Source organism: Desmodus rotundus, chromosome 8 (assembly GCF_022682495.2).
Source record: "Desmodus rotundus isolate HL8 chromosome 8, HLdesRot8A.1, whole genome shotgun sequence".
Lineage (NCBI taxonomy): Eukaryota > Metazoa > Chordata > Mammalia > Chiroptera > Phyllostomidae > Desmodus > Desmodus rotundus.
In genome coordinates, this window is record NC_071394.1 from 80,174,144 (window position 1) to 80,198,246 (window position 24,103).

The window sequence follows — 24,103 nt, forward strand, 5'->3', positions numbered from 1 at the left end:
TTTGGTCTCTGTCCAGCTTTTTTCCTCTCCAAATTTAGGAACTGTTTATTTCTGCTCAGCTTTATTATCTAGAGACTTCCACATCGTGTCCAATGTGGTCACCAACCAGACTCACATCTTCCTAGCCTAACAATTCCAGAAGAAGAACTTTACTCCACAGATAAATCCCAGAGGATTGACAGTACAGCAGTACTATATAAGAGGGAGAGGGCTGGCTATTCCCAAGAAGGAAGCCAGCAGGCAGAAAATGTGTCTGCTATTATATTATCCCTCACCTCTCAGTCTTGTTTAAGACATTCCCTCAGTCAAAAATCTCTCCTTTCCATCCAGCTAGTTTCTATTCTTTGTTAAGTCTCATGTACTCCATCAACTTTCTTTGACCATGCAAGCCAATAACATAGACTCTTTCCTGTTGATTCCTACATGATGTCTCTATTACTGGTAATAATAAACATACTTTTTTGGTACTTTTATACCATGCTATGTCTTTGTCTTATGTTATTAACTTGACTATCAGCTCCAGTGTGGACACTCTTAGATTTTCATTTTCCTCCTTCCATGTAATGAGGTAGTTGTCCAGCACGGTGGGGAAGAACAAGTCTCTGGAGGCTCACTGAACAAGTTACTCAATCTTTGTAAATCTGACTCAATTCCTGTAAAATGGGCACAAAATACCTGCCTTAAAGGTGTTTGGAGAATTAAACAAAGTTACGTCTACCTTATTTAATCTCTGGCCTATACAAAGTGCTCAAGAGTGAATGACAGCTAAAACAATGACATTTAAGCCCTCTTTCACCTACCCTCAACTGCAACTTTCCTAAGTTCTTGTTCTACTCTAATTTTTTTCTAGGTTGTCAATATCTGCATACTTTTCTGCCAATAGATGTGTCTAGTCAATTTGCCACTGAATCACTAGGACTCAAATAAAACCCATAGCAATTCAACCTTAGCTGTTTATTTCTTGAGACAGTACATGAATCAATCAGCTGTTTCTTTTTATTATTTTTAATATATTTATTGATTATGCTATTACAGTTGTCCCATTTCCCCCTCTTCACTCCACTCCATCCTGTCCATCCCCTCCCTCCCACATTCCCCCACTATAGTTCATGTCCACGGGTCATACTTATAAGTTCTTTTGCCTCTCCATTTCCTATACTATTATTACCCTCCCCCAGCCTATTTTCTACCTACCATTTATGCTACTTATTCTCTGTACCTTCCCCCCTCTCTCCCCCTCCCCCTCCCCTGTTGATAACCCTCCATGTGAGCTCCATTTCTGTGGTTCTGTTCCTGTTCTAGTTGTTTGCTTCGCTTGCTTTTGTTTTTGTTTTAGGTGTGGTTGTTAATAACTGTGAGTTTGCTGTCATTTTTACTGTTCATATTTTTCATCTTCTTTTTCTTAGATAAATGCCTTTAACATTTCATATAATAAGGGCTTGGTGATGATGAACTCCTTTAACTTGACCTTATCTGAGAAGCACCTTATCTGCTCTTCCATTCTAAATGATAGCTTTGCTGGATACAGTACTCTTGGATGTAGGTCCTTGCCTTTCATAACTTCAAATACTTTTTTCCAGCCCCTTCTTGCCTGTAAGGTCTCTTTGGAGAAATCAGCTGACAGTCTTATGGGCACTCCTTTGTAGGTAACTGTGTCGTTTTCTCTTGCTGCTTCTAGGATTCTCTCCTTCTGTTTCATCTTAGGTAATGTAATTATGATGTGCCTTGGTGTGTTCCTCCTTGGGTCCAGTTTCTTTGGGACTCTCTGAGCTTCCTGGACTTCCTGGAAGTCTATTTCCTTTGCCAGATTAAGGAAGTTCTCCTTCTTTATTTGTTCAAGTAAGTTTTCCATTTTTTGTTCTTCCTCTTCTCCCTCTGGTACCCCTATAATTCAGATGTTGGAACGTTTCAAGATGTCCTGGAGGTTCCTAAGCCTCTCCTCATTTTTTTGAATTCTTGTTTCTTCCTTCTTTTCTGGTTGGATGTTTCTTTCTTCCTTCTGGTCCACACCATTGATTTGAGTCCCAATTTCCTTCCCATCACTATTGGTTTCCTGTACATTTTCCTTTGTTTCTCTTAACATAGCCTTCATTTTTTCATCTAATTTGTGACCAAATTCAACCAATTCTGTGAGCTTCCTGATTAGCAGTGTTTTGAACTGTGCATCTGATAGGTTGGCTATCTCTTCATTGCTTAGTTGTATTTTTTCTGGAGCTTTGATTTGCTCTTTCATTTGGGCCATTTTTTTTTTTTTTTTTTTGTCTTGGCACTCCTGTTAAGTAAAGGGGCAGAGCCTTAGGTGTTCACCAGGGTGGGGTAACACTGGTCACTGCGCTGTGATGCTGTATGTGGGGGAGGGGCCAAGAGGGAGCGATGGCACTTGCTCCACTCTCTGCCCGATTTCAGTCACTCCCTCTGCTACCCACAATCAAATTGGGCCCCTCTGGTGCCGATTCCCGAGTGGGTGGGATTGTGCATGCTCTAGGCCCCTGTGGGTCTCTCCAATGAACTCTCCTGTGAGGCTGGGAGTTTCTCCTGCTGCCGCTTCAATCCCCACGGGTGTTGTCAATCAGAAGTTTGAGGCTTTATTTCCCCACTCTGGAGCCCTGGGTTGTGTGGTCTGCTTCACTTCCCCGCCATTCCTCCTAGTTTATCTGTGCGAGAATGTGGGGCTGCAGGGTCTGCCAGCTGCAGCCTGGCCTGCCCCGTTCCACAATCTGCCACCTCGCTGAGTCAGTCAGCCACCGCCCTGCCGAGAGTCCTCTCCGTCCTGGCTGCCCATCTCTGCCCCTCCTACCAGTCTGCATGAATGTTTCTTCTTTATCTCCTTAGTTGTCGGACTTCCATACAGTTTGATTTTCTGTCAGTTCTGGTTGTTTTTTGTTTTTAAATTGTTGTTGTCCTTCTTTTGGTTGTGCGAGGAGGCACAATGTGTCTACTACGCCTCCATCTTGGCTGGAAGCCCCAATTAGCTGTTTCTTAGACATTTCAGAACATGGAGGCAGATTCAAAGTTACCCGTCCCAAAGGCAGGTTGTTGAGGGAAGGTGAGATCATATCTTGGCCAAGCTCTCAGGTATTCCCCCAAACCATGTCCTTCACAAGGAATCCAAGACAGTTTTACTAGAGTCACTACCTCCATGTTACCTGGTAAAATTTTGAAGCACTTTCTTGTCTGGCTCCATAGCTATGATTTTGGTCCTGCTAATAAATAAGCAATGGAACTGGTGATGTCCAGCTGGGAGAAAAGGCCAAAAGGGCTGCAAAAAATCCAAGCTCTGAATTTTGTGCTAATTATTTGAAAATTTAACGAATGATGGGTCTTAGAACAAGACATCCTCCAACTGCTGAGGGCCCCAGTGAATCCGAAGCTGCATGCGTGAGTGTCTGCTTGTTCTTGAATCAAAGACATAAACTTAGCAAGTAGTAAGAGTATTTTTGCCATCACGGCTGAGGGGTGGGTGGGGAATATCTCACCACTTTCAAAACCTTATAGGAGGAGGAGGAACGTCTGAACTAGTTTCTCAGTTGGATGCCTCTGAACAGTCATATTTTCCAGTTTCTTCCTGTTACACAATTGTGCTCTTCACACTCTTCTGCTATTTTCAGATTTGACAGTTGATAAGGGACTGAAGTTTCTGTTCTCTGTAGCCTGGTTAATTTAATGAAGCAGTGTTCAGTCCTCTCTTTCCCTAAAGTATGAAATCTGAGTGCCAGAATGGGGACAAGGGAGCTGAAGGGAGGGAACTGATTGATGAGGGACAGTGTGAGGGGACATGGTGGGGCTGACTGCATTTGTGTGTAATGAAAGCAGCTTATGCTGAGTTTGAGACTCAAAGATTAAAAAATAGTAAGAAAGAGTATTTGATGTTAACCATGCAACAAGTCTTCCAAAGCATTTCTGAAGATGAGAAAGTCAGTGGAGTTTGTACTTATCCACTCGTTTTTCAGTCAATCAGTTCATTGAGATTAATAAATATCAGCTACATTAAAGAAGGACAGTATGGACCCTAAGTAGATAATAATATCAGGCTGATGAAAATAATGGCTCAAATAAATGAGCACCTACTGTGTACCCAGTATAGTTCTAACTGCTTTAGGTACAAAAACTCATTTAATATGATCAGAAATTTATGTTAGTAACCATTGTAATCTCTATTTCAAAGGCAAGACCACTCAGAAATGGAAGCACAGAGTGATTCTATAACCTGCCCAATGTCACACAGGTAATACATGGTGGTACTCAGATTTGAACCCAAATGGTCTGGATACAGACCACTGGCCTCTACTGTCTGTCCATGACAGATTTTGTTCCCCTGTCCTCACAGGTAATAGGAATAAAGCAGGTCTCATGAGGCCAGGAGCCAGGTCTTATTTTGCTATATGTATTTTTTTAAACATTTTATTTATTTATTTTAGATAAGGGAAGGGAGGGGGAAAGAGAGGGAGAGAAACATCATGTGGTTGCCTCTTGTGGACCCCCTACTGGGGACCTGACTTGCAACCCAGGCATGTGCCCTGACTGGGAATTGGCATGTGCCCTAACCAAGCGACTTTGGTTAGCAGGTCACACTCAGTCCACTGAGCCACACCAGCCAAGGTGTTGCTATGTGTTCTTGGTGCCTAGCACAGGGCCTGGGCCCAGTGGTGCCTAAGTAGCCATGATCATTCCTCTTGAATCTGAGGAAGAGCTTTGCCTTTCATTGAAAAGGAAGTGCCACATAAACTTGGTGGACTGGAAAGCAAAAAGTAAGAACCAATAATGTGTAAGGGTACTATAAAAAACAATATAAGACAAATTTTTAAAAATTATAGATAACTATTAATTAAATAAGGAAATATCTTTGCCTCTTTCCTTCTCAACTTGATACCATTTTTTTTAGCAGTCTTGTTGAAATGACTTGTAGCCCTGAGTTTAAACTACTTTCCTGAATCGCTTGGCAATATTCACATTGGCTCGAGTTTCACAATTGAAGATGGAGTCAGGAGCAGTGTAGAAGTTCTCAAAGTCTTCTGGGAAAATGCCAGAGTTCTTTCAAACATGATATCTAAAATTGGTTAAAAAATTGGGGTTGGCACCATTTCCCTCTCCAGTATGTCAACTAGATCAGAAGGCAGAGCTTTGGAACAAAGGCTATAAAACTGAGAGGTTTTGATTGTGTGTCTGTGCATGTGTTGGGAATAGAGGGAACAAAGAAGATGGAGAACATGGGGGGTGGGTAGGCGACCCAGATGTGAGATACATAGACCAAGAGAAATAAACACAGTGAGAGATAGAGAGTTCCCCATGAGTGGAAGAATTCAGAAAAAAAAAATGAAGCAATTTCTGAGGTGAGGTCAGATAGACCTGAATTGCCTCTGGGGCAAGTAACTTAAATGTTTCCAGCCTCATTTACTTCATCTCAAGAATGAGAATTAAACACCAAATTCAGCCCTGACAAGCATGGCTGTTAGTTGGGCATCGTCCCACAAAGTAAAACATCATGGTTTGATTCCTGGTCAGGGTACATGCCTGGGTTGCAAGTTTGGTACCCAGTTAGGATGCCTATGAGAAGCAACTGATCAGTGTCTCACATCAATATTTATTTCCTTCTCTTTCTCCTTCCCTTCCCCTCTCCCTAAAAGATTAAAAAAAATAATAAAAACACCAAATTCAAAATGTTAGCTTAAGGATTTAAAGAGAAGACATGTAATGCTGTGCAGTGCCTGGCATACAGTAGGTATTTAATAACTGCTGTTTATTGGTATAAATCATGGTTTCTTATCCTCAGCACTGTTGACATTTTGGGCTAGATAATTTTTTATTCTGGGTGTTCCTGTGCTCGGTAGAAAGCTTAGCCACACCTGTGGCCTCTACTCCCTAGATGCCAGCAATATTTGCCCAGTAGTGACAATCAAAAATGTCTCCAGACATTGCCTGCCAAGTGTCACCACCACCAGTTGAGAACCACTGGTTTATGTCAGAAAAGGAGCACGGTTTCTCCTAGGTGTGCTGGGCCATGGAGTAGGCACATTTACATTTCATGGTGCTTAAAATGAGCAAAGAAACACACAGGAAAGACATATTTGGGGCTTTGCCAAGTTTCCACTAGGTCCTGATTTTTTTCTGACTGAATGATGAGTTCCCTGGAATAAGAGGGAATCTGACAAAGACAAATGGAGTTCAGACAGAAACTCTCCACTTGCCCTGTGACCCATGGCTCCAACACAGGATGAGAAGAGCACTGGGTCTCTGAAAAATCACACTAATCCCATAAGCAGTTCACTACATTGATTAAGGTTGTTGTACTCACTACAGCACATCCCTCTGTTTAACTAGTTATTTAGAGAAACATGGTTCCAAATGGAGTGGGAATTAACCTTCATTTAAATTGTAATTAAGAATCTGCTAATCAAAAAGAAGCTGGAAAAGGCTGAGGATGTAAAATCTGATAAAACATGTAGGTGGTTTATTTCACTTAGCATAATATTCTCCAGTTCCATCCATGTAAAAAGGATTAAAAAATACATGTAGATGGTGGGCTGGGAACCCTTTAAATGGATTAGTTTATTTGCCTTCATTTGTGGTGCCAATTCTGGAAAGAATGTATTTGTTGATGCAAAATGCATAGTAGTTTAGATTAAAAATTCACTTAAGGTTAGGTCCATACCCTTTTGTAATGTCAACAGTTCTTGTTTCAAAGAGTGAGGAGGTGGATACACACACACGGTATCACAAGCCAAGTGTCAGATTCTGACAAGCATGCATGCCTACAACTAATAAGATATATACTTTGGAAGCTTCAAGTGATGTAATTATTCTTAGCATCAGATACAATGAACCTGGAGCAGAACTTCAAACCCAATTTTCCCCGCTCCTCTTCTTACCAATCCTCAGATGCTCTGGTGTTGTCTTTAGTATCAATATACCAACTGGAACCTGGGGAGAGAGTGCCCTGGCTTCTAGCATGGTACACTTACTCCTCTAGATTATCAGAGCCTATCTACATACTTCTAGCAGGTCGTTTGTAGCAGAGTCATAATTGTTAAATCATCAATATCTACACATCGCTTGGCTTTTGGAAAAGTACTCGGTAAAATACACTTAGGCATGAAGTAAAACTGACATGATGAGAGAGAGAGAGAGAAGGGAGAGAAGAGGAGGGCAAGAGTTGAGAGGGAGAGGGAAGGAAAGTGGAAAGAGGAAATTTCTTCAGCATTTTACAAAAAGCTCAGAGACTGCAAAATCTGATTTCCTTCTTTTTTTTTCTACCCCCTCAAATTAATAAAGGACAATTTTTTTTATTGTTGTTCAAGTACAGTTGTCTCCATTTTTTAACCCCCCCCCCACACCCTCACCCTACCCATCCCTGCCTCCCACCCTAGAACCTACGCCTTTTGGCTTTGTCCATGTGTCCTTTATACATGTTCCTTGATGGCCCTTCCCCTATTATCCTGTCTCACCTCCCCTCTGGTTACTGTCAGTTTGTTCTTTATTTCAATATCTCTGGTTATATTTTGCTTGCGTGTTTGTTTTGTTGATTAGGTTCCACTTATAGGTGAAATCATATGGTATTTGTCTTTCACCACCTGGCTTATTTCACTTAGCATAATGCTCTCCAGATCCATCCATGCTGTCACAAAGGGTAGGAGCTCCTTCTTTATTTCTGCTGTGAGGTATTCCATTGTGTAAATGTACCATAGTTTTTTGATCCACTCATTTACTGATGGGCATTTAGGTTGCTTCCCACACTTGGCTATTGTAAATTGTGCTGCTATGAACACTGGGGTGTATTAGTTCTTTTGAATTGGAGTTTCATGATCCATAGGATATACCCCCAACAGTGGTATTGCTGGGTCAAAAGGCAGCCACTGTGGAAAACAGTATGGAATTTCTTCAGAAAACTAAAAATGATTTCCTTCTTTGATCACAGACAAGTAAAGATGCAGTTGATAGTTAGAAATTAGCATTTGATTCTCTGAGCATCTATCTCTGTGCCTGCCTGTTGTGTTCCTCCCTTAGTGATGATCTGAGCCGATATTTGAAAATGAGAGGCCTTGTTTTGTTTGGGGAGTTAAAAATCCACCTTCCAATGATCTAATGGAGTGGAGCTCCAAGAACAGAAAGGTAGTTAGATGCTCAATTTAATAACTGTGATCTTAGAAGTAGTCCTGAGTCGAGCTCTATCCTTGGAGAACCTGAGGGAGGAGGTGCATGGGGTGGAGGGACTGGAGGGTAGTAGAATTGTGAGGCCTACACTCAGTTAAAGGAGGGTGGCTGCACTTTCCCTCCATGGGGCTAAGGTATTATCCAGTAACGGGTGGGAGGATAATTAAAATTAATGACAATAGTACTGCTATAATTAAATTCCATTAATTTATCACTTACTGTGCCTTTCCCTGTGCAAAGTGCTTTATAGGCATTAACTCTTCCTTTGCTTTTGGCAGCCCTGTGAAGTTATGTATTATTATTAACTTCATTCTACAGTTGAAGTAACAGGCTTCCAACTGTGAAAGTCATACAGGGGGATTAAAATCCAGGACTCAGAGTTTAGCCACTGCCCTTGAGATCATTAGCCTGAGAGTTTGAGCTCATGCTCTGCAATTCACTTGTTCTCTCACCACAGGCGGGCTTTCTTATCTCCCAAGGTCTCATTTCTCAACACCTGTGATCCATAAAGATGAGTTAAAGGTATCTGGGGCTGATTCTCGTGAGTCTCCTGCTCTTTCAGGATTATGTTGAGGCTGGACAGGAAAGATGAATAGATTTGGAATGCATGGGGCATGAAGCAAATGTGAGCCACCATACACTGCATACCTGCAAGGATAAACACTTCTCGACCCATAAAATGCTTTTGGTCACCCTGTCTCCTTTATGGGAAAAGCAGAGTTTGAATAACACAGCTCCTTCCTTCTCCACAATATCTTAAGGTGAATATGTATTCTTCTTAACTGCTAGAGTAGTTACTTTAAACCAAAACTGTCATGACAAGGATTCACCAAAATGTGGGATGGTGTTTATTATATAGTCATTGTTAGAGTGCCCTGTAAGATATTTTTTAAAACTTACTTTACATGAATATAAAAAATAAACCTACTTTGACATGAGATCTGAAAATGGCTCAGAACATCCTTTCACAGAAATATAAGCAGGAGATTGGCTTTAAAACCATACTCTAAAGAACATGGCACAATTATGTAACCAGATATGACATTTCAATTCCACAATCATGCACCATTCAGGTGGCCTTTCTTCTTCCTGAGAACTGATATGTATTCATCTGTACAAAAGGCACTTACTGCAGTATGTATAGTGACTGGCTGATACATTGGCCTGATTTTCTAACTATTGTGTCATTCAGCATCAGTAACATTAAGTTACTTCCAATGACATTTAGATTTTTACTTAAAGATATGCCATCTTGTTAAGCATATTCAGTAGAAAATATATTTTAAAAAATAGCCACTGATAAGCTTGGCCCCAATCTGTCTGTGATTGCTCATAACTGCTTGCAAATGTGTAGGAATCAGTCTTGTAATTTCTGATTTTTAATACACATTGATCCTGGGCATTTCTAAAGCTTATTTTTTAATCATGGATGTATTCCCTGTGCAACACAGTAAATTGTAACACAAGCAGGAAATTCCAGTTATCCTAGCATCATCCATAGTTCCACATGGATTTTATAGGCAAGTAAACATACCCCTATAACCATCAAATGTGAATAAGAGTCTAGGGGTTCTAGGGCTTGGTATCTCTATATCCATAGTTAGAGAGTATAGGAGCAGTCCAGGTACATAAACCAATTTATCTCACTCACCCCCACCCCTCTAACTTCATAGCACATTGCCCATCAGGATTTGGGGTCATCTTTCATGGTGGTTATGAATTTGAGCACTGGATTTCAAGATATCTGGATTCTAACTCTTTACCCTCTATTAGTGTTGGATGTGACCTAGGAGAGTTGTGTAACATCTCTGAGCTTCCCTCTCCTCAAGCATAAGTGTGAATAATATTATAAGCTACAGTTGTAAGTATTAAATCAACTTGACACAGTAGAAACTCAATCAAAACAAGTTGATATTATTGTTCTATCAACATTGTGAACATCCTCATCACTTTCCTACATATTGATCTTATTTGTGCATGGTCTGTAATGTCATGTAGAGCCAAATAAGAAATTACTTTTTAGCTTATAAGGATACCTGACTTTTTTAAACTGTTTGTATTAGTTCATGTTAGCATGATATGGTAAGTTTGTTGTTTCAGACTAAGTTTATGTGAATTAGAGAATTCAGAATTACAGAATAAAGAAAAAATGGATGTTTTGTTAAAAGCAAAGCAACAACAAAAAGGAATAGATGATAACAAGAACAGAAACACCCAAGTAATGACCAGTAGCCATTTTTGGTGAATAAATTGTTAAAATATGAACCAATGCTTTTCTAGTTGTTAAGAGTGTTTCTATGCATGAACCACCTTTTCCTGATCTTGCTCCCACTGTGGATTTGCTTTAACCTACTAACTCATAATTAAAAGTGGATATAAGAGCCCACCCTTGTTCCTCCCATCACAACCTTGTCACAGTGGGATTAGAATGGGTAAGGCTCACCTTGTGCAGCTGCAATGACATCACTGGTCCTCCACATTCATTCTGCCTCTGTGACTCTTAGGACTCAAGCTTATTTTTAAATTCACTTTTATCTGCAAAGTTTCACTGAGGAGACTGTCCTTTCCTATAACTAGAATTAAAACAAAATCTACCCAATATAGTACAAAATTCAGGATTTCATTTTATCCTACTTGATGAGGAAGACTACGCAGAGATGAAGTAGCATGCCTTCACAAAATTACTTCATATGAGTAGAATGTAGTTTTATAAAACAAAGTAGATCTTTCCCCACTTAATAGGCAAACTAGTTGAGCCAATTTCTTCTCTCTAGAAAACTTTAGAATTCTGTGAGAGTGTCTACAAGTCTCCAGGAATGGATGCAAGCAGGGTAGCTTTATGGTATCTATCTATCATCTATCATCTATCTATCATCTCTCTATATATCAATCTGTTTTGTGTGTCCATCTGCACAGCACAGGAGGAATGAGCCCAAGAAAGGTGACTCTATTAAAAAGTATTTTAAAACCATTTAGAATATTTATTGGCCCCATCTTAAGAGGATAAATTTTTAAAAGACCCTTGTTGAAAGGTTTAAGTTCTGATCACTCTTCTTTTCCAGGATAACATATTAAAATGCTGCAAATCTGATTTTTTACGGTCCCTTCAAACTTTATCACAAAGTTTACAAACAGAGATTTCTCCTACTTATCCTTCAAAATGTTTTTATTTTAAGGATAAGGTCTCTTTATATGTAGATTAACTTAGAGATCTATACAACTCTTTTACTCACATACTACCTAAAAGAAATCTTCATAACTGTGTTCCTACTTGTATAAAGCTGACATCTAACTTTGTTTTGATTGTAAGTCTAAATTGCAAAGAATATAATTTCTGCCATACAATAAGTATTAATATTTAAAAATCTACTCATTGCACCCTGGCCAGGTAGCTCAGCTGGTTAGAGAGTTGTCCTGAAATGCCAAGGTTCTGGTTTGAGGCCAGGGCACAAACTAGAATTAACCAATGAATATATAAATAAGTGGAACAACAAGTCAATGTTTCTCTCTCTCTCTTCCCCTACCTTTCCTCTCTCTCAAAAAAAAGTCAATAAAAAATTAATAAATAAAAATAAAAATATACCCTTTGCATTCATGTAAGAATTAATCCAATGCAACAGTTATTTGATATTTTCTATCATCTATTGAAAATTAATAAATAAATTCCTCTTTAACAATTGGAAACTTTACATGTTCCTTTTGTTCTCTTTGAACTTATATTTTCATTACACTTCTCTCACACAGTTTTAGCTTGATATAATATTTTTATATGGGAAGGCATTTTATCAATCAATATTTTATTAATATTAATTTGCAATAAATATATGTATATAAATTTATATGACTTTTTATTTACCAGTGACCCTAATGCTTTAAGTATCAAAATTTTCTTTAGGGTTGGATGATTATTTTAAATACAATGAATGTACCATTGTCCAAAACAACATAAATATATCATAAATTTTAATTTCAAAATTTTTAAAAGTTAAAATTTTTGTTTTGTTTATTAGGTTCCACTTATAGGTGAGATCATATGGTATTTTTCACTGCCTGGTTTATTTCACTTAGCATAATGCTCTCCACACCCATCTATACTGTCACAAAGAATGGGAGATCCTTTTTTCTTTCTTCTGCGTAGTATTCCACTGTGTAAATGTACCATAGTTTTTCGACTTACAAGGGGAAGGGACATCAAGGAACATGTGTAAAGGACACATGGACAAAATCGAAGAGGGGTAGGATAGAGGCTAGGAGGTGGGGATGGATGGTCAACAGGGAGTGGTGGGGGGGAAATGGAGACAACTCTACTCTAACAACAATAAAAAAAAAAAAGCTAAACTTTTATTAGAAATGTATGGGGCTGATTTTACTTCAATTAGTTTATATTTTGGGGGATGAATATTATTTACATCTAGAATGGGACATGATTCAGCATAAATTCTATTCCCATTTTATAGATATGTTGAGAGTGCTTGTTCACATAAATGAATGGATGGGAAAGGATGAAATTTTGTTATAGCAATGTCATTGATTTCTTTGAATTCCAGCTGAGTTTTATGCCTCAGATCACCAACAATTATTTTAATGATCTATCAGCTGACAAGTAGATTGAAGGAAAAAGAAAGGAAACCTATTTATATGCAAAACAGTGCATTACCTAGGCATTAGAATCACTCACTTTGGTCAACACCAACACTGATACTTCAAATGGTTCTTTCTTTAGTGCCAGAGAGGTTTTGTACCCTAGCATTGTACTGTGTAGTAATACCTGGGATAAAAAGGAAAGATACTTTTCTCTCATAAAATGGGAGTAGGTAATTGAGAAAGAAGACAAAGATATTTTTAAGTGTAGGGTATTCTCAGTAAGGTAAATTTTAGGTAAGTGTACATGTGAAGGTTGAGATATTTAAATTTGATTTCCTAAAAATTATCCATGGCCATGTACCCCTCTGAGAGTTGTTGTGTCCCCCTAAGTGCCTGGGTGTCCCTGTTTGCATATGCTGGACTCTATTGGTTTCACCCATGTGAGTTCTTGAACCATTGCATAAGGAAAAAGCAAATAGGAAAGTGGTGGTAGGGAAAGAGTGAAAGAGAAACAGTGAGACAGATTCAGAGATGAAGAACATCATTTTCAATCGAACTGACTCTATGCCCAGTCTGTTGTATATTAAGGTAATGTGCAATTCAAAGAAGCAGAAGTGAGACAACTGGTTTACTAACTCCATAATGCTGGAATTATAAATAAATCTGCAGCAGCCTCACTACTCTTCCTTTGATCTCATGAGATTTCCAACCATTTATGTCAGAGGAGGTTTTAGCAAGTCTCGTGATACTTTTCCAACACAAGGGCACAAAAGAATGACAGACATCATGTTTTAATTTTACATCCAAAAGATTTGGATGGAAAGGAATGTGATTGCTTTTAAAATACCCTTCCTGAGGGCTTGGGTAACTCCAAAGCCCTTCAAGCATTGGAAAAAGAAATTAAAGGGGACAGAAAAAAAGTTATCGTGAAAAGCAAACTACTTACAATGAGTGGACCTCGGTTGTTTTCCCGATACTTGTTCTGGAAAAAAATGTAAACGACAGTGGCGGCCAAGGAGTACAGGAAGGCAAACACAGCAACGGTGACGAAGAACTCTGCTGAAGATGAGGAGTCGCCAACCAGTGCCAGCTTCTCCCGCTCCTTTCCCTCGCAGGTAGGCACTTCAAATGTCACCTGATGCAACCTAAAGTGCCAGATTTGAGACACTCTGTAAATGCCATGGAGGGAAACCTGGATGCCATGTCTACATGTTCTCTAAAGCAAAGTGGGAAGTGATTAGGGAGTTTTATGGCATGCCTGTGAGACAAGTTCATTAACAAAATGACAGCAATTATAACTGCAAACATGGAAGGAAATATTGCAGTTAAACACCATGCCATTGGGTTTCACACTAGCTGTCACTGGAGAGAGAGGGGAGGAGCGAAGGGGAGGGACATTAGAAATTATGATGAATTAGAACATGACATCCTTTGCTTAATTCTTCAGGGCCTACTCATATTAACTTGGACTCAAAATCTAACTCCCAAATGTGACCCACTTGGTCTTACAACATGGTCCTGGCTTAGGGTCTTTTCCCTGACTTCCCTTTTGCTAAATCTTCCTGCACCCTGATATTTCCTATGCCTGGATTGTTCTTGGCATTCAAGTGTGAGCTCAAATGCCTTCTCCTGGGATTGTCTATTCCTGTCCATTAACCCAAAATAGCTCCTTTCCCTTAGACATTTCTATCATAACACACTGTTAAATGTCAGTCTTAGCACTCATCACCAGCAACACTATCTTGGTAACATATTTAACTACTTATTTTTTTTTCTATCCTACTGCCCCCTCCATAATCATGAGGGGGCAGTAGAAAATACTAGTTTTCTTCTCTGTGTATTCAAATTCTTGACACTCACTGGCCACTCACTAATTAGGACTTGGATAAGTGAATGATTAACTGATAGATCCTAATTTTACAGAACTTTTAGAACTTCTGTTTTAGACATTAAGTTCTATCAGGACAGCATCCAGGCTCAATATATTAATTAACAGAGAAAAATAAGATTTGGGGGGAGGTAATACTTCCTGCTTAACAAATGACATCTAAGACAATGTGTTATAATTGGTACATTAGCTAATGTGTGAATTAGATGGTAAACTATAATTCAGTATAGGAGCCCAAATTCTGCTTCTTCAGAAATGAACTCATTATTCCTTGAGGTTGAGGGAGGCACTCATAAATAGACATAAACAAGGTTTAGCAATATCAGTAAAGTATGTACCACTTGTAAAATTACCTACAAAAGTAACAATGATAATAAAGCCACTGATGAACCTGTTAAATTCCTAACTTATGCTTAGGAGGAATTTTTCTTACTAAGCAAAACTCAAGCCCTTAAAAAAAGATTTGTTGTGTGCATTCTCTTATAATTTATAAATAATATAATAATAAAATACTAACAACAATGGCAAATAACATATTGGAGCATTTCCTGTGTGCCAGATATTGTGTTTTATGTGCATTATTTAATTTAATTTAATTTTCATGGCAACTGTATAAGATAGGTACTTTATTGTCCTCTCCCACCTTACAGATAAAGGAACAGGCTTAGAAAAATTAAATTATTTGTCCTAAGCCACAAGGCTAATAAATTGGGCTGGAAATTGAAATTTGAGTCAGACCAGAGCTCGATTTTTTAACCTTTGCATTAGCCTGTTTCTGTTAAATAATAAGAATATTAACTACAATGACTGGTTTTTTTTTTTTTTTTCCCAAAGTTAAGCCTATGGACCAGTTAGCTTCAGGATCATAAGGGGCTTTGTTGAAAATATACATTCCAGGGCCTTGTCTCAGATCCACTGAATTGGAATCTTGAGTTCAACTAGGGTGTAGCCTAGTTGATTGACAAGGCAGAAAAATCCAGTCCCCCTCAGTTCCTTATATCTCACAGACCTGTCCTTTTTCATTTACTGCTTAACTTGAAAGAGAACTTTTTATACAGTCCACTTGATTTTGCTTGATCACTGAACCTCCTTCTCTTTCTATGAAACAGAGAGGTGGGCACCTTCAGGAAAAATTAGGAAAATAGAAGCATTCATCATGGTTTTACTGCACAATAGAACCCCTTTTCTCCCTTTATCAGAGCTATTAAAATATTTCTCAATAGTTTAGTCTGTGGCAGGCTGAAAATGAAATTGATTTAAAAAGTAATCAGGCCAATTATTCTGATATAGGTGATTTTAAGATAATGTACACTTTTTTCCTCATTATTTTATAGTATGTCATTCATTCAACAACTTTTTTAACAAGTAGGTCTGTATTTCACACAATAGCTAGATGCTGGGGATAGAGTGGAAAACAAAGAGGGGATGGGATGGTCAAGTTGAACTTCAAGTTTAAAGAGTAAAGAAAGATTTTCTGAGTTGAGCCCTTGGCTAGTCTAGGGGTAGGATGGCCAAGACAAAACTCCCTATGGAAGTGATTTTTAAGCTGCAGCTTGAAAAATGAGTAGAAGTTATCCAGATGTTGGGGGTGAAAAGCACAGTTAAATATGACTTTACATCCACTAGGATGGCTGCATTCAAAATGATTATAAAATTGGAATAATAGGTGTTTGTGAGATTAGATTGGTATAACAAGATAAGATTGAAATAACATGTTTGAATTGGAAAATGGGAATTTTCAAAAAATTTCAGCAGGTAGAAATGAAAATGGTGCAGCCACATTGGAAAACAGTCTGGAAGTTTTTTTAATAGTTAAATGTAGAGTTATCATATGATCCAGCAATTCCTCTCCTAGATATTTACCCAAGGAAAATAACATTTTTCTGCAAAAAACTTGCACAAGAATGTTCATGGCAGCTCTAAAGTGAAAACAATCCTGATGTCTATTAACTGATGAATGGATAATTCAAATGTAGTATATCCATAGGATGGAATATTATTTCATGCAACAGCATGAATGAACCTTGAAAACCTTATGTTAAGTGAAAGAAGCCATACACAAAGGACCCTTTTAAGATTACATGCATATGAAATGTTCAAAATAGGCAAATTTATGGAGACAAATGTAGGTTATGGCAGGGGACTGGGGAGGATGAGAGATTTGGGGATGATGACTAAGTGTTATGGATTGCCTTTGGGGTAATAAGAATGCCCTAAAATTGATTTTGGTGATAGATGCACAACTCCACAAATATACTCATGAGAATTCTATATTTTAAATGAATGAATTATGTGGTATGTGAATTACATCTCAATAACTCTGTTAATAAATAGGTAGGAAATTGTATGTACCAAGATCCTGTGTAGGCAAGGTGCAGAGCACATGGGAGGAGGTTAACTATGGTATGGGAAACTGGAATATCACAGGAAAAGGGGCTAATGCAGAATGAGATGGAGAAGTAGCCAGAAGTCCCCATTGTGGGGTCCTGTGGGTCAGATTATAAATTTGAGTCTTTTTTGAAAGACTTTCTTACAATAAACAACATACAAAACAAAAATAGCAGGCAGAGCAGAGTCACCTGCTACAAACAGCGACGTACCCACTTGTTTTCCAGCTTCTAGGACTCACATTAGAATCAGCCATCATCAACTTGCCAGTTCCCTCAGCCAACATGCACAGACTGGGTCTGAGTCATGTGTGTGTGTCGGGGAGCATCACAGAGGGGGTGAATAAAATAATTGAGTTTTTTCTATTCAATCAGCTAAATATCAACATTTTCCCCCATTACTAACTAACTGTGTTGATTTACAGTACATGTTAATTGTGCTTCTACGTACAAGGCAAAAAAAATGTCACAAATAAATCTGCTGTACTTAATAACAATGACTTAAGGCTTGGTATTTGGTCCGTGAGTCACACTGGAATCAGGAGAAAGAGGGGAAATGGGAGTGAAGCTCTAAGCTAGTGCCTATTGTGTGGAAGGAAGGAGAGATTATTTATAAAAGAAGAGCATGTCAGCTTAAAATAGTCTGAGCATAATAATTCATATCACTGAACATTTTGAATGTTGTATGAAAGTATATATTACTAAATATATATATATATTTAACAAAAAGATTTCTTTAAGCAAGAGTTTCATACATATGGATAAATACATATGTCTTATTTTGGAGGGAAAGATTTTTTAGCCAGCATGTGTTTAGCAGCTGTAAAAACTTTGGAAGAAAATATCATTCATTTAGAACCTAAACAAGGGAAAAACTGTTCTGTACAGACAGAGCATGTCAGTTGACAGAATCTGGAAGCCAACAGGGCCACCTCTGATCTTGTGAGAAACTAGTCAGAGAGCAATTGCTGAACCTGAAAAAGATACCAAATCCAATTTGTTGATTTCAAATGTGTAATTCCCTTCTTGGCTGGCCTGACTCAATCAAGGGGTAATTGAGTGTCGCTGGGTTTTATTGCATTATGTCGATCAACAAAAAGCCTCCACATTACAGGTTTTTTAAAAACTGATGCTTAAACACAGTACTTTTAACAACTCACTGCTGCTTTATTTAAAGAAAAGGAAATAGTTTCCCCCCACAGTTCTTAGTTCTGTTTGTAGGGCCTAGGGAAATATTAAGTGAGTTAGTGTTTTTTAGTTATAAAAATACTTATGAGAACAAGGACCCTCGTTTCTCAACCTCCAGGCACTATGCTAGGTTCTTTACTATTTCTCACTTAATGCTCATAACAACTTTCGTAGGTAGGTATTATTACTATCGTCATTATACAGATGAGGAAACTGAGGCTTGGTGTGGGCAGTGAACCTGCCTGAGGTCATGTGGGTAATGAATTGCAAAGATGAGTCTCAAATGCAAGCAGATTAGGAGGAGCCTATACTAGTAACCACTGCATATTTCTGCCTCTCTGTTTCAAAAGTTATAGCATCCTTACATTTCCAGCTGAATGTGTGTATAAAAACAACAAAGCCAGCTTTCCCATGCCATCTAATTTAAGTATAGGTTGGCAGTTTATACTGAATAGGATTCTAAGCCAACATTCATTCTGCCTCCACCTTGAAGTATGTGCATTGGACATTGTGCAAGGTACCCAGCAATGAGAGGTTTGAATCCCTGTAGACCAACCAATAGGAAGTCATTAAAAGCTCCCTAATTTCCAAATTTTATTCTGCATTAGTCTGACATTTGCTTCAGATGGGAGAAGAGGGTAAATGAACCTGACTGCAGCATGTACTGAAATTGTGATCATCATAGTGTCTGTAGTTCTTTATGGAAAGTGAGATACTTAGGGAAAAAAGCACAAATTCATCTCCAGGTAGCACCGTACCATTATGTGCATCTGATAATAAGACTTGAAATTATTGAGAATAACTTTCACCAGATGCGGAAGAAAACAGGACTAATAATACATCTAGGGGAGGCTCAGTGCAAGACAGTGAGAACATATCCCAAGGGGTTGATCCCAGTGAGGAGTATTCAGGGTGTTGGGAAGCAAGTTGCTGTCACTGAATTTCTGACAGCCAGAGTTCAAGTGGCCAAGGGAAGAAAAGAGGGCAGATTGTGGTGCTGAGCACGTTTCTCTTTACTTGATTATTTTCTACAGCCCCTGTTTAATCCTTCTTACCAGTTGATAGAGACTTTAATCCTCTTGCTCCATTTTTCTCTCTCTTCCCTATATGAAATATTGGCATTTGTCTGGTTTCAGGTTGCCTTTTCTTTTGCTAGCAATGTGTATGTCTATAATAATTATGTTTATGTGTGCATTTACACACACACACCCCTACTTGCTCAGCCTATGATTCACAGCATGTACAAATCACTAGAAAATCCTGGGAGTTTATGAACATTTTCAGACAATACACTTTATTTTTTCCCAACCTTCCCCATTTTACAGATGAGGAAGTTGGTGCTCAGTAATCTTGAAACAGTCATCAAAAATCACCCAGCTGGCACAGAGAAGAGGCAAACTTAGAACCTAGGCTTTCTGATACCCCAGACGTATGATTTTTACTTATGACCCAAATTCCATTTCTAATTTTTCCAGACCACTGAATTCTTTTTTTAAATTTTTAATTTATGTTTAGAAAGAGGGGAAGGGAAGGAGAAAGAGAAGGAGAGAAACATTGATGTATGAGAGAAACATTGATCAGTTGCCTTTTGCCTCTCTCACCTGCCCCAGCTGGGACCAGCATCACAACCTAGGCATGTGCCCTGACTGGGAATCAAATCGAGACTTTTTGCTTTGCAGGACTATGCTCAACCAGTGGAGCCACACTGCTTAGGGCTGAATTCTCTATTATGCTTAAATCCTTCGTTTGAGAGGGATTTACTGAGCCCATGTGCCAGTCCTCAGAGAAGCTAAGAAGGTAAGGCAATGAGTTGTGAGAAATATGAAGAGAGATAGTCTAGGAGTTCAAGAAGGACAAGCTTCCCTCATCTGTCATTTCCCCTGGTTTTCTTGCTGTACCTGAAGCATGGCATTTGGTGATGCTATTTAGGATAATGACAGTGATTTCACTTCTACTGTGTGGCAATCACCAACTGGTGTTTATTGAATACATTGTAGGCCAGGTGCCATGCCAAATGCTTTCACATATTATCTCACTTAGATTTTTAAACTTGATCAAATCGGTAGTATTACCCTTATTTTAGGGACAAGGAAAGTGAGAACTGAGCAGTTAAGTGACTTGTTGAAAGTAACAACTTTGAAAGAGAGTCTATCTGACTCCAAAGTTCTTACTTTTAACCTCTCATATGACAAAACATTCCCCCACTTTAGATACTTTTTCTTTATTATAACAACTTCATTTTTACAACTTTGTTCCTTTATGTGCACACTTTTTTCCATATTAGGATTTTGTGACTAAAAGGTTTTAGGTTACAATGTAGCAAAACAGCAGCAAATATTGAGACCAATAGTGAACTTTGAAAATCAAACTAAAATTTATACGAATGGTAAGGTTATAGAAGACTTTCTAGAAGAGCACACATTTTAGACTAAATTCATTAAACAGAAGTAGAGAGTAAACCAATAACTACAGAGAATTTCTAATTCACATTTTAGATAAGAACATTTATTTGTCACTTGGAACCATAAAGTAAATGTCCAGGAATATCAAGCTGTTGGTCAGGATCCACCATAGGAGGCTAGCATAGTAGATAGGAGTTCTGGAATTTCCAAGAAATCCACATCACTTTTTTGGAATGTTTTGCTATAATTGGTCAGAAGGTGGCTACCCCACACACTACTCTTCTCCCAGAGCTCATAAATCAGGTAATGGGACTCATTTGAAGGCTTCTGTACCAAAACACACAAGCATATCTTTGGGAGGAAGCACAGTCCACACAGGGCTTCAAAGCAAGTCCCTTTCTGTCACTGACATTTGACACCGCACAAGTGTACTGTGAGATACAGTATTCCTGACAATAGCTTCTTCCAGTGGCTCAAGTCTGAGATCCTTGTTTTGTAATGAATTAATGTCTGCAGTCTATTATTTATGTATTTATTTACCAATCACATTTTCACTGACTTCTTAGACCATTACTGGCTTTTCTGATGACTCTCTTGCAGCAGACTCACTTGCCACTTTCAGGCATTTTTCACAGGACAGTGAACATAAATGTGATGACTGTATGGAGACCGTGACCATTTGTTCCATTGCTTCCTTGGCTCATAGGTGACTTCAAACTGGTTCTAAAGGCACACACTGATTAGAACTAGGTTTTCCTTTATGCCACCAGCAGCTCATAAGACATTTTTATACTATAGTCAAACTCTGGGGAGATGTTTAGGATCTATTTGGGTGAAAAGGGTGGAATATGGGGACAAGGTGAAGATTGACAGCAGACTTGGGAAATATACTGGTGAGAAATGAGAGAAGGCTCCAGTAACTGGATGCAAATTGCTAATGTTGGAAACAAGTTTGAAGATGTTAGCCTGCAAAGGAGAATGGAGAGAGTTTGTCTGAGATGCAGAACCCACTGACTCAATGTTGACTAGGATCAGTATACCTGGGATGCCTTGTGACAAAAAGGATCATTACTCGGCTCAATCCAATGTCAAAGCAAGTAGAAAGAGAAAATGGTCCAGTTCACAAACATCCTTCTAGGAGCACCTCAGAGATTCTAATGATGCTGCTTGTTCCCAGGAAAGTCTGTGGACATCGATATCATACCTGTACTCCCATCCACTAGATTTAAGAGGTGACCTCCAGCTTTGTTATTTTCACATTACTGGCACTGTTTAGACAGTCAGAATCATTTTTTCCAGACACTTTTTACTTAACCTTGATCAAATCAAAACCAGCTTCATCCCCCAGGCTTCAACAACAGCATATATTCAGTGAAAGTATTTTCTTTAAAAAATAAACAAAACTAAGTGAAAGACAAAATGCTGTACTTCTGCTATTAAACACGATAGGAGCATGTTTTCCCTGATGTGATTATATACTAAATATATTAGTTTGTTTTCTCCAAATGAAGAATTTTCCTTTACTTTTTTGTGCTCTCTACCATTAGAGAAGACAATTTTTAAAAGGAGAATAATAATAAATGCTAGGCAGAGGGAACTGATCTAAACACTGGAAAACACAAAGTTTCTGCAAACAATACTCTGTTCCACACAGTTCCTTGTGTGTGCACACCAGGATAAATCTAGAAAATGGCTGGCCCTCCCCCCAGTGTGTCACTTTCATCTCCATGGGCCAGAAATATATTTACCAATTGATTCAAAATATATTATGCTAAGAAGGATCTTTTCAACTTCTGACCCTCCCCGCACAAGTTTGTATTTATGTAGATAAACATTTTTAAAATAAAAAAGTAGACTTTAATGTGATTACAAAGGAATGGGTTGGTGGAGGCTGTGACATGGCATGGGGTCAAACTGAGAGAAGGAAAACTCTGGAAACCCCATGCAATGGCTGCAAAGAAGCATTGTCATTCTCACAATACTATGATTTATTAATTTTAGTTCCTTCAAGTAGAATTTGAGTCATAGGGCACTCAGACTGCCCTTACATGTTTAAATTAAATAAATGCGGTCATTATCTGTATGTTTTAGGGAAAATCCTTTTTATTTCTCTTCTCTTGTTTGTCTTCCCTGAACAGTGGTACTCCACTGAAGTGAGTTGTGGGGAAAACAAAAACAAAAACAGAAACAAAAACAAAAAAACCCAACTCCAGAGCTTTTTCTTTTAAAGTTTGAATGTCCAGATAACTGCCTATCTATCCATTTTATCTGCTTCATGAATAAACTACTTAAAATATTTGACTAAAAGGTATTTATCACATTCAAAAACATATGCAGGTAGCATGAGAGGGGGCGGCAAAAATCTGAGCTAACTTTTTTTTTAGAATTTAGATCAAATTGATTAATTCAGTCAAAATATGCTATTTGTAAAAATTCAGTCAATATAAAAATGCTTAGAGGGAAACAATATTAGTTTTCTTATAATATTTCATCTCCAGTATTAACAACTTAAAAAAAAAGAAATCAAATAGAGTCTTTGCTCTGCTGTTTATTATCTAATAATATGACCAATACATATTTTATTATTTTAAGAAGATCTACCTTGTTCTTTTTAATATGCATGTAATATATCTTCAGGGTATATGAATTATCATATTGTGCAGAATGTTCTAGATAGTTGCATAGTCCACTGTTGGGTGTATGATTGTTTCCAATCTTTAACTGTTAAAACAATGGTTTGAACAAGTATCTTTGGATATTTGTGTGATAACTTTCTTCAGATAAATTTCTAGAAGCAGAACTGCTGGGTGAAGGAGTCAGGATTCTTCAGAGAAACAGAACTCATAGGATCTACATTTTGAGGACTTTATTCTGAGGAATTAGCTCATGTGACTATAGGGGTTGGCAAGTCTGAAAGGTACCGGGCAAACCAGCAGGCTGGAGATTCAAGTAAGAGTTTATTACAGTCTGGAGTCTAAAGCCTGGAAAGCCAGAATTCCTAGTTGTAGTCTGAAGGCAGAATTCTTTCTTTGGAAACCTCAGTCTTTGCTTATCAGACCCTCAAATGGTTAAATGGGGCTCATCTACTTTACAGGACAATGGAATGCACTACATTTATTATAGTACTTGCATGTAATTGGCAATAACAGTTACTATTAATAGGTGAACTGCAAACAGCTTCCCGAGTTCAAAATTCAAGTTCTAATTATTAAAGTTGATGTAAAAACCCAAATGCTTTCAAAAAGTAGATTTCAAAGACCTGGAAACATGACATATTCTATTGCTATAATCCTCTGTCAAAAAGCCACCCTATAAGCAGTTATTTGGTCATTTTTCTGTTGCTGCTTGCTGTTATTTTATTCTTCACATAATAACTGGCCTCACTGAATGTCCAGTATAGAACACCTAACAGAACTGTTGCTGGCTAGGAAGTTCAACTTATCTAAATCTCATCATATCAGATTATAATGAAATAAGCAATAATTGCTAATACATTCAGGATACAC

At 38.2% G+C, this 24,103-nt stretch overlaps 1 protein-coding gene across 1 annotated transcript in view; it reads right to left on the bottom strand.

The window, feature by feature from the left end:
- SYNPR (synaptoporin) overlaps positions 1-24,103 on the bottom strand; it is a 161,011-nt gene that overhangs the window by 36,352 nt on the left and 100,556 nt on the right. The window contains exon 3 of the mRNA XM_024556603.3: positions 13,679-13,877. Coding sequence (XP_024412371.1) covers positions 13,679-13,877 — 199 coding nt within the window. The remainder of the gene's footprint in view (positions 1-13,678; positions 13,878-24,103) is intronic.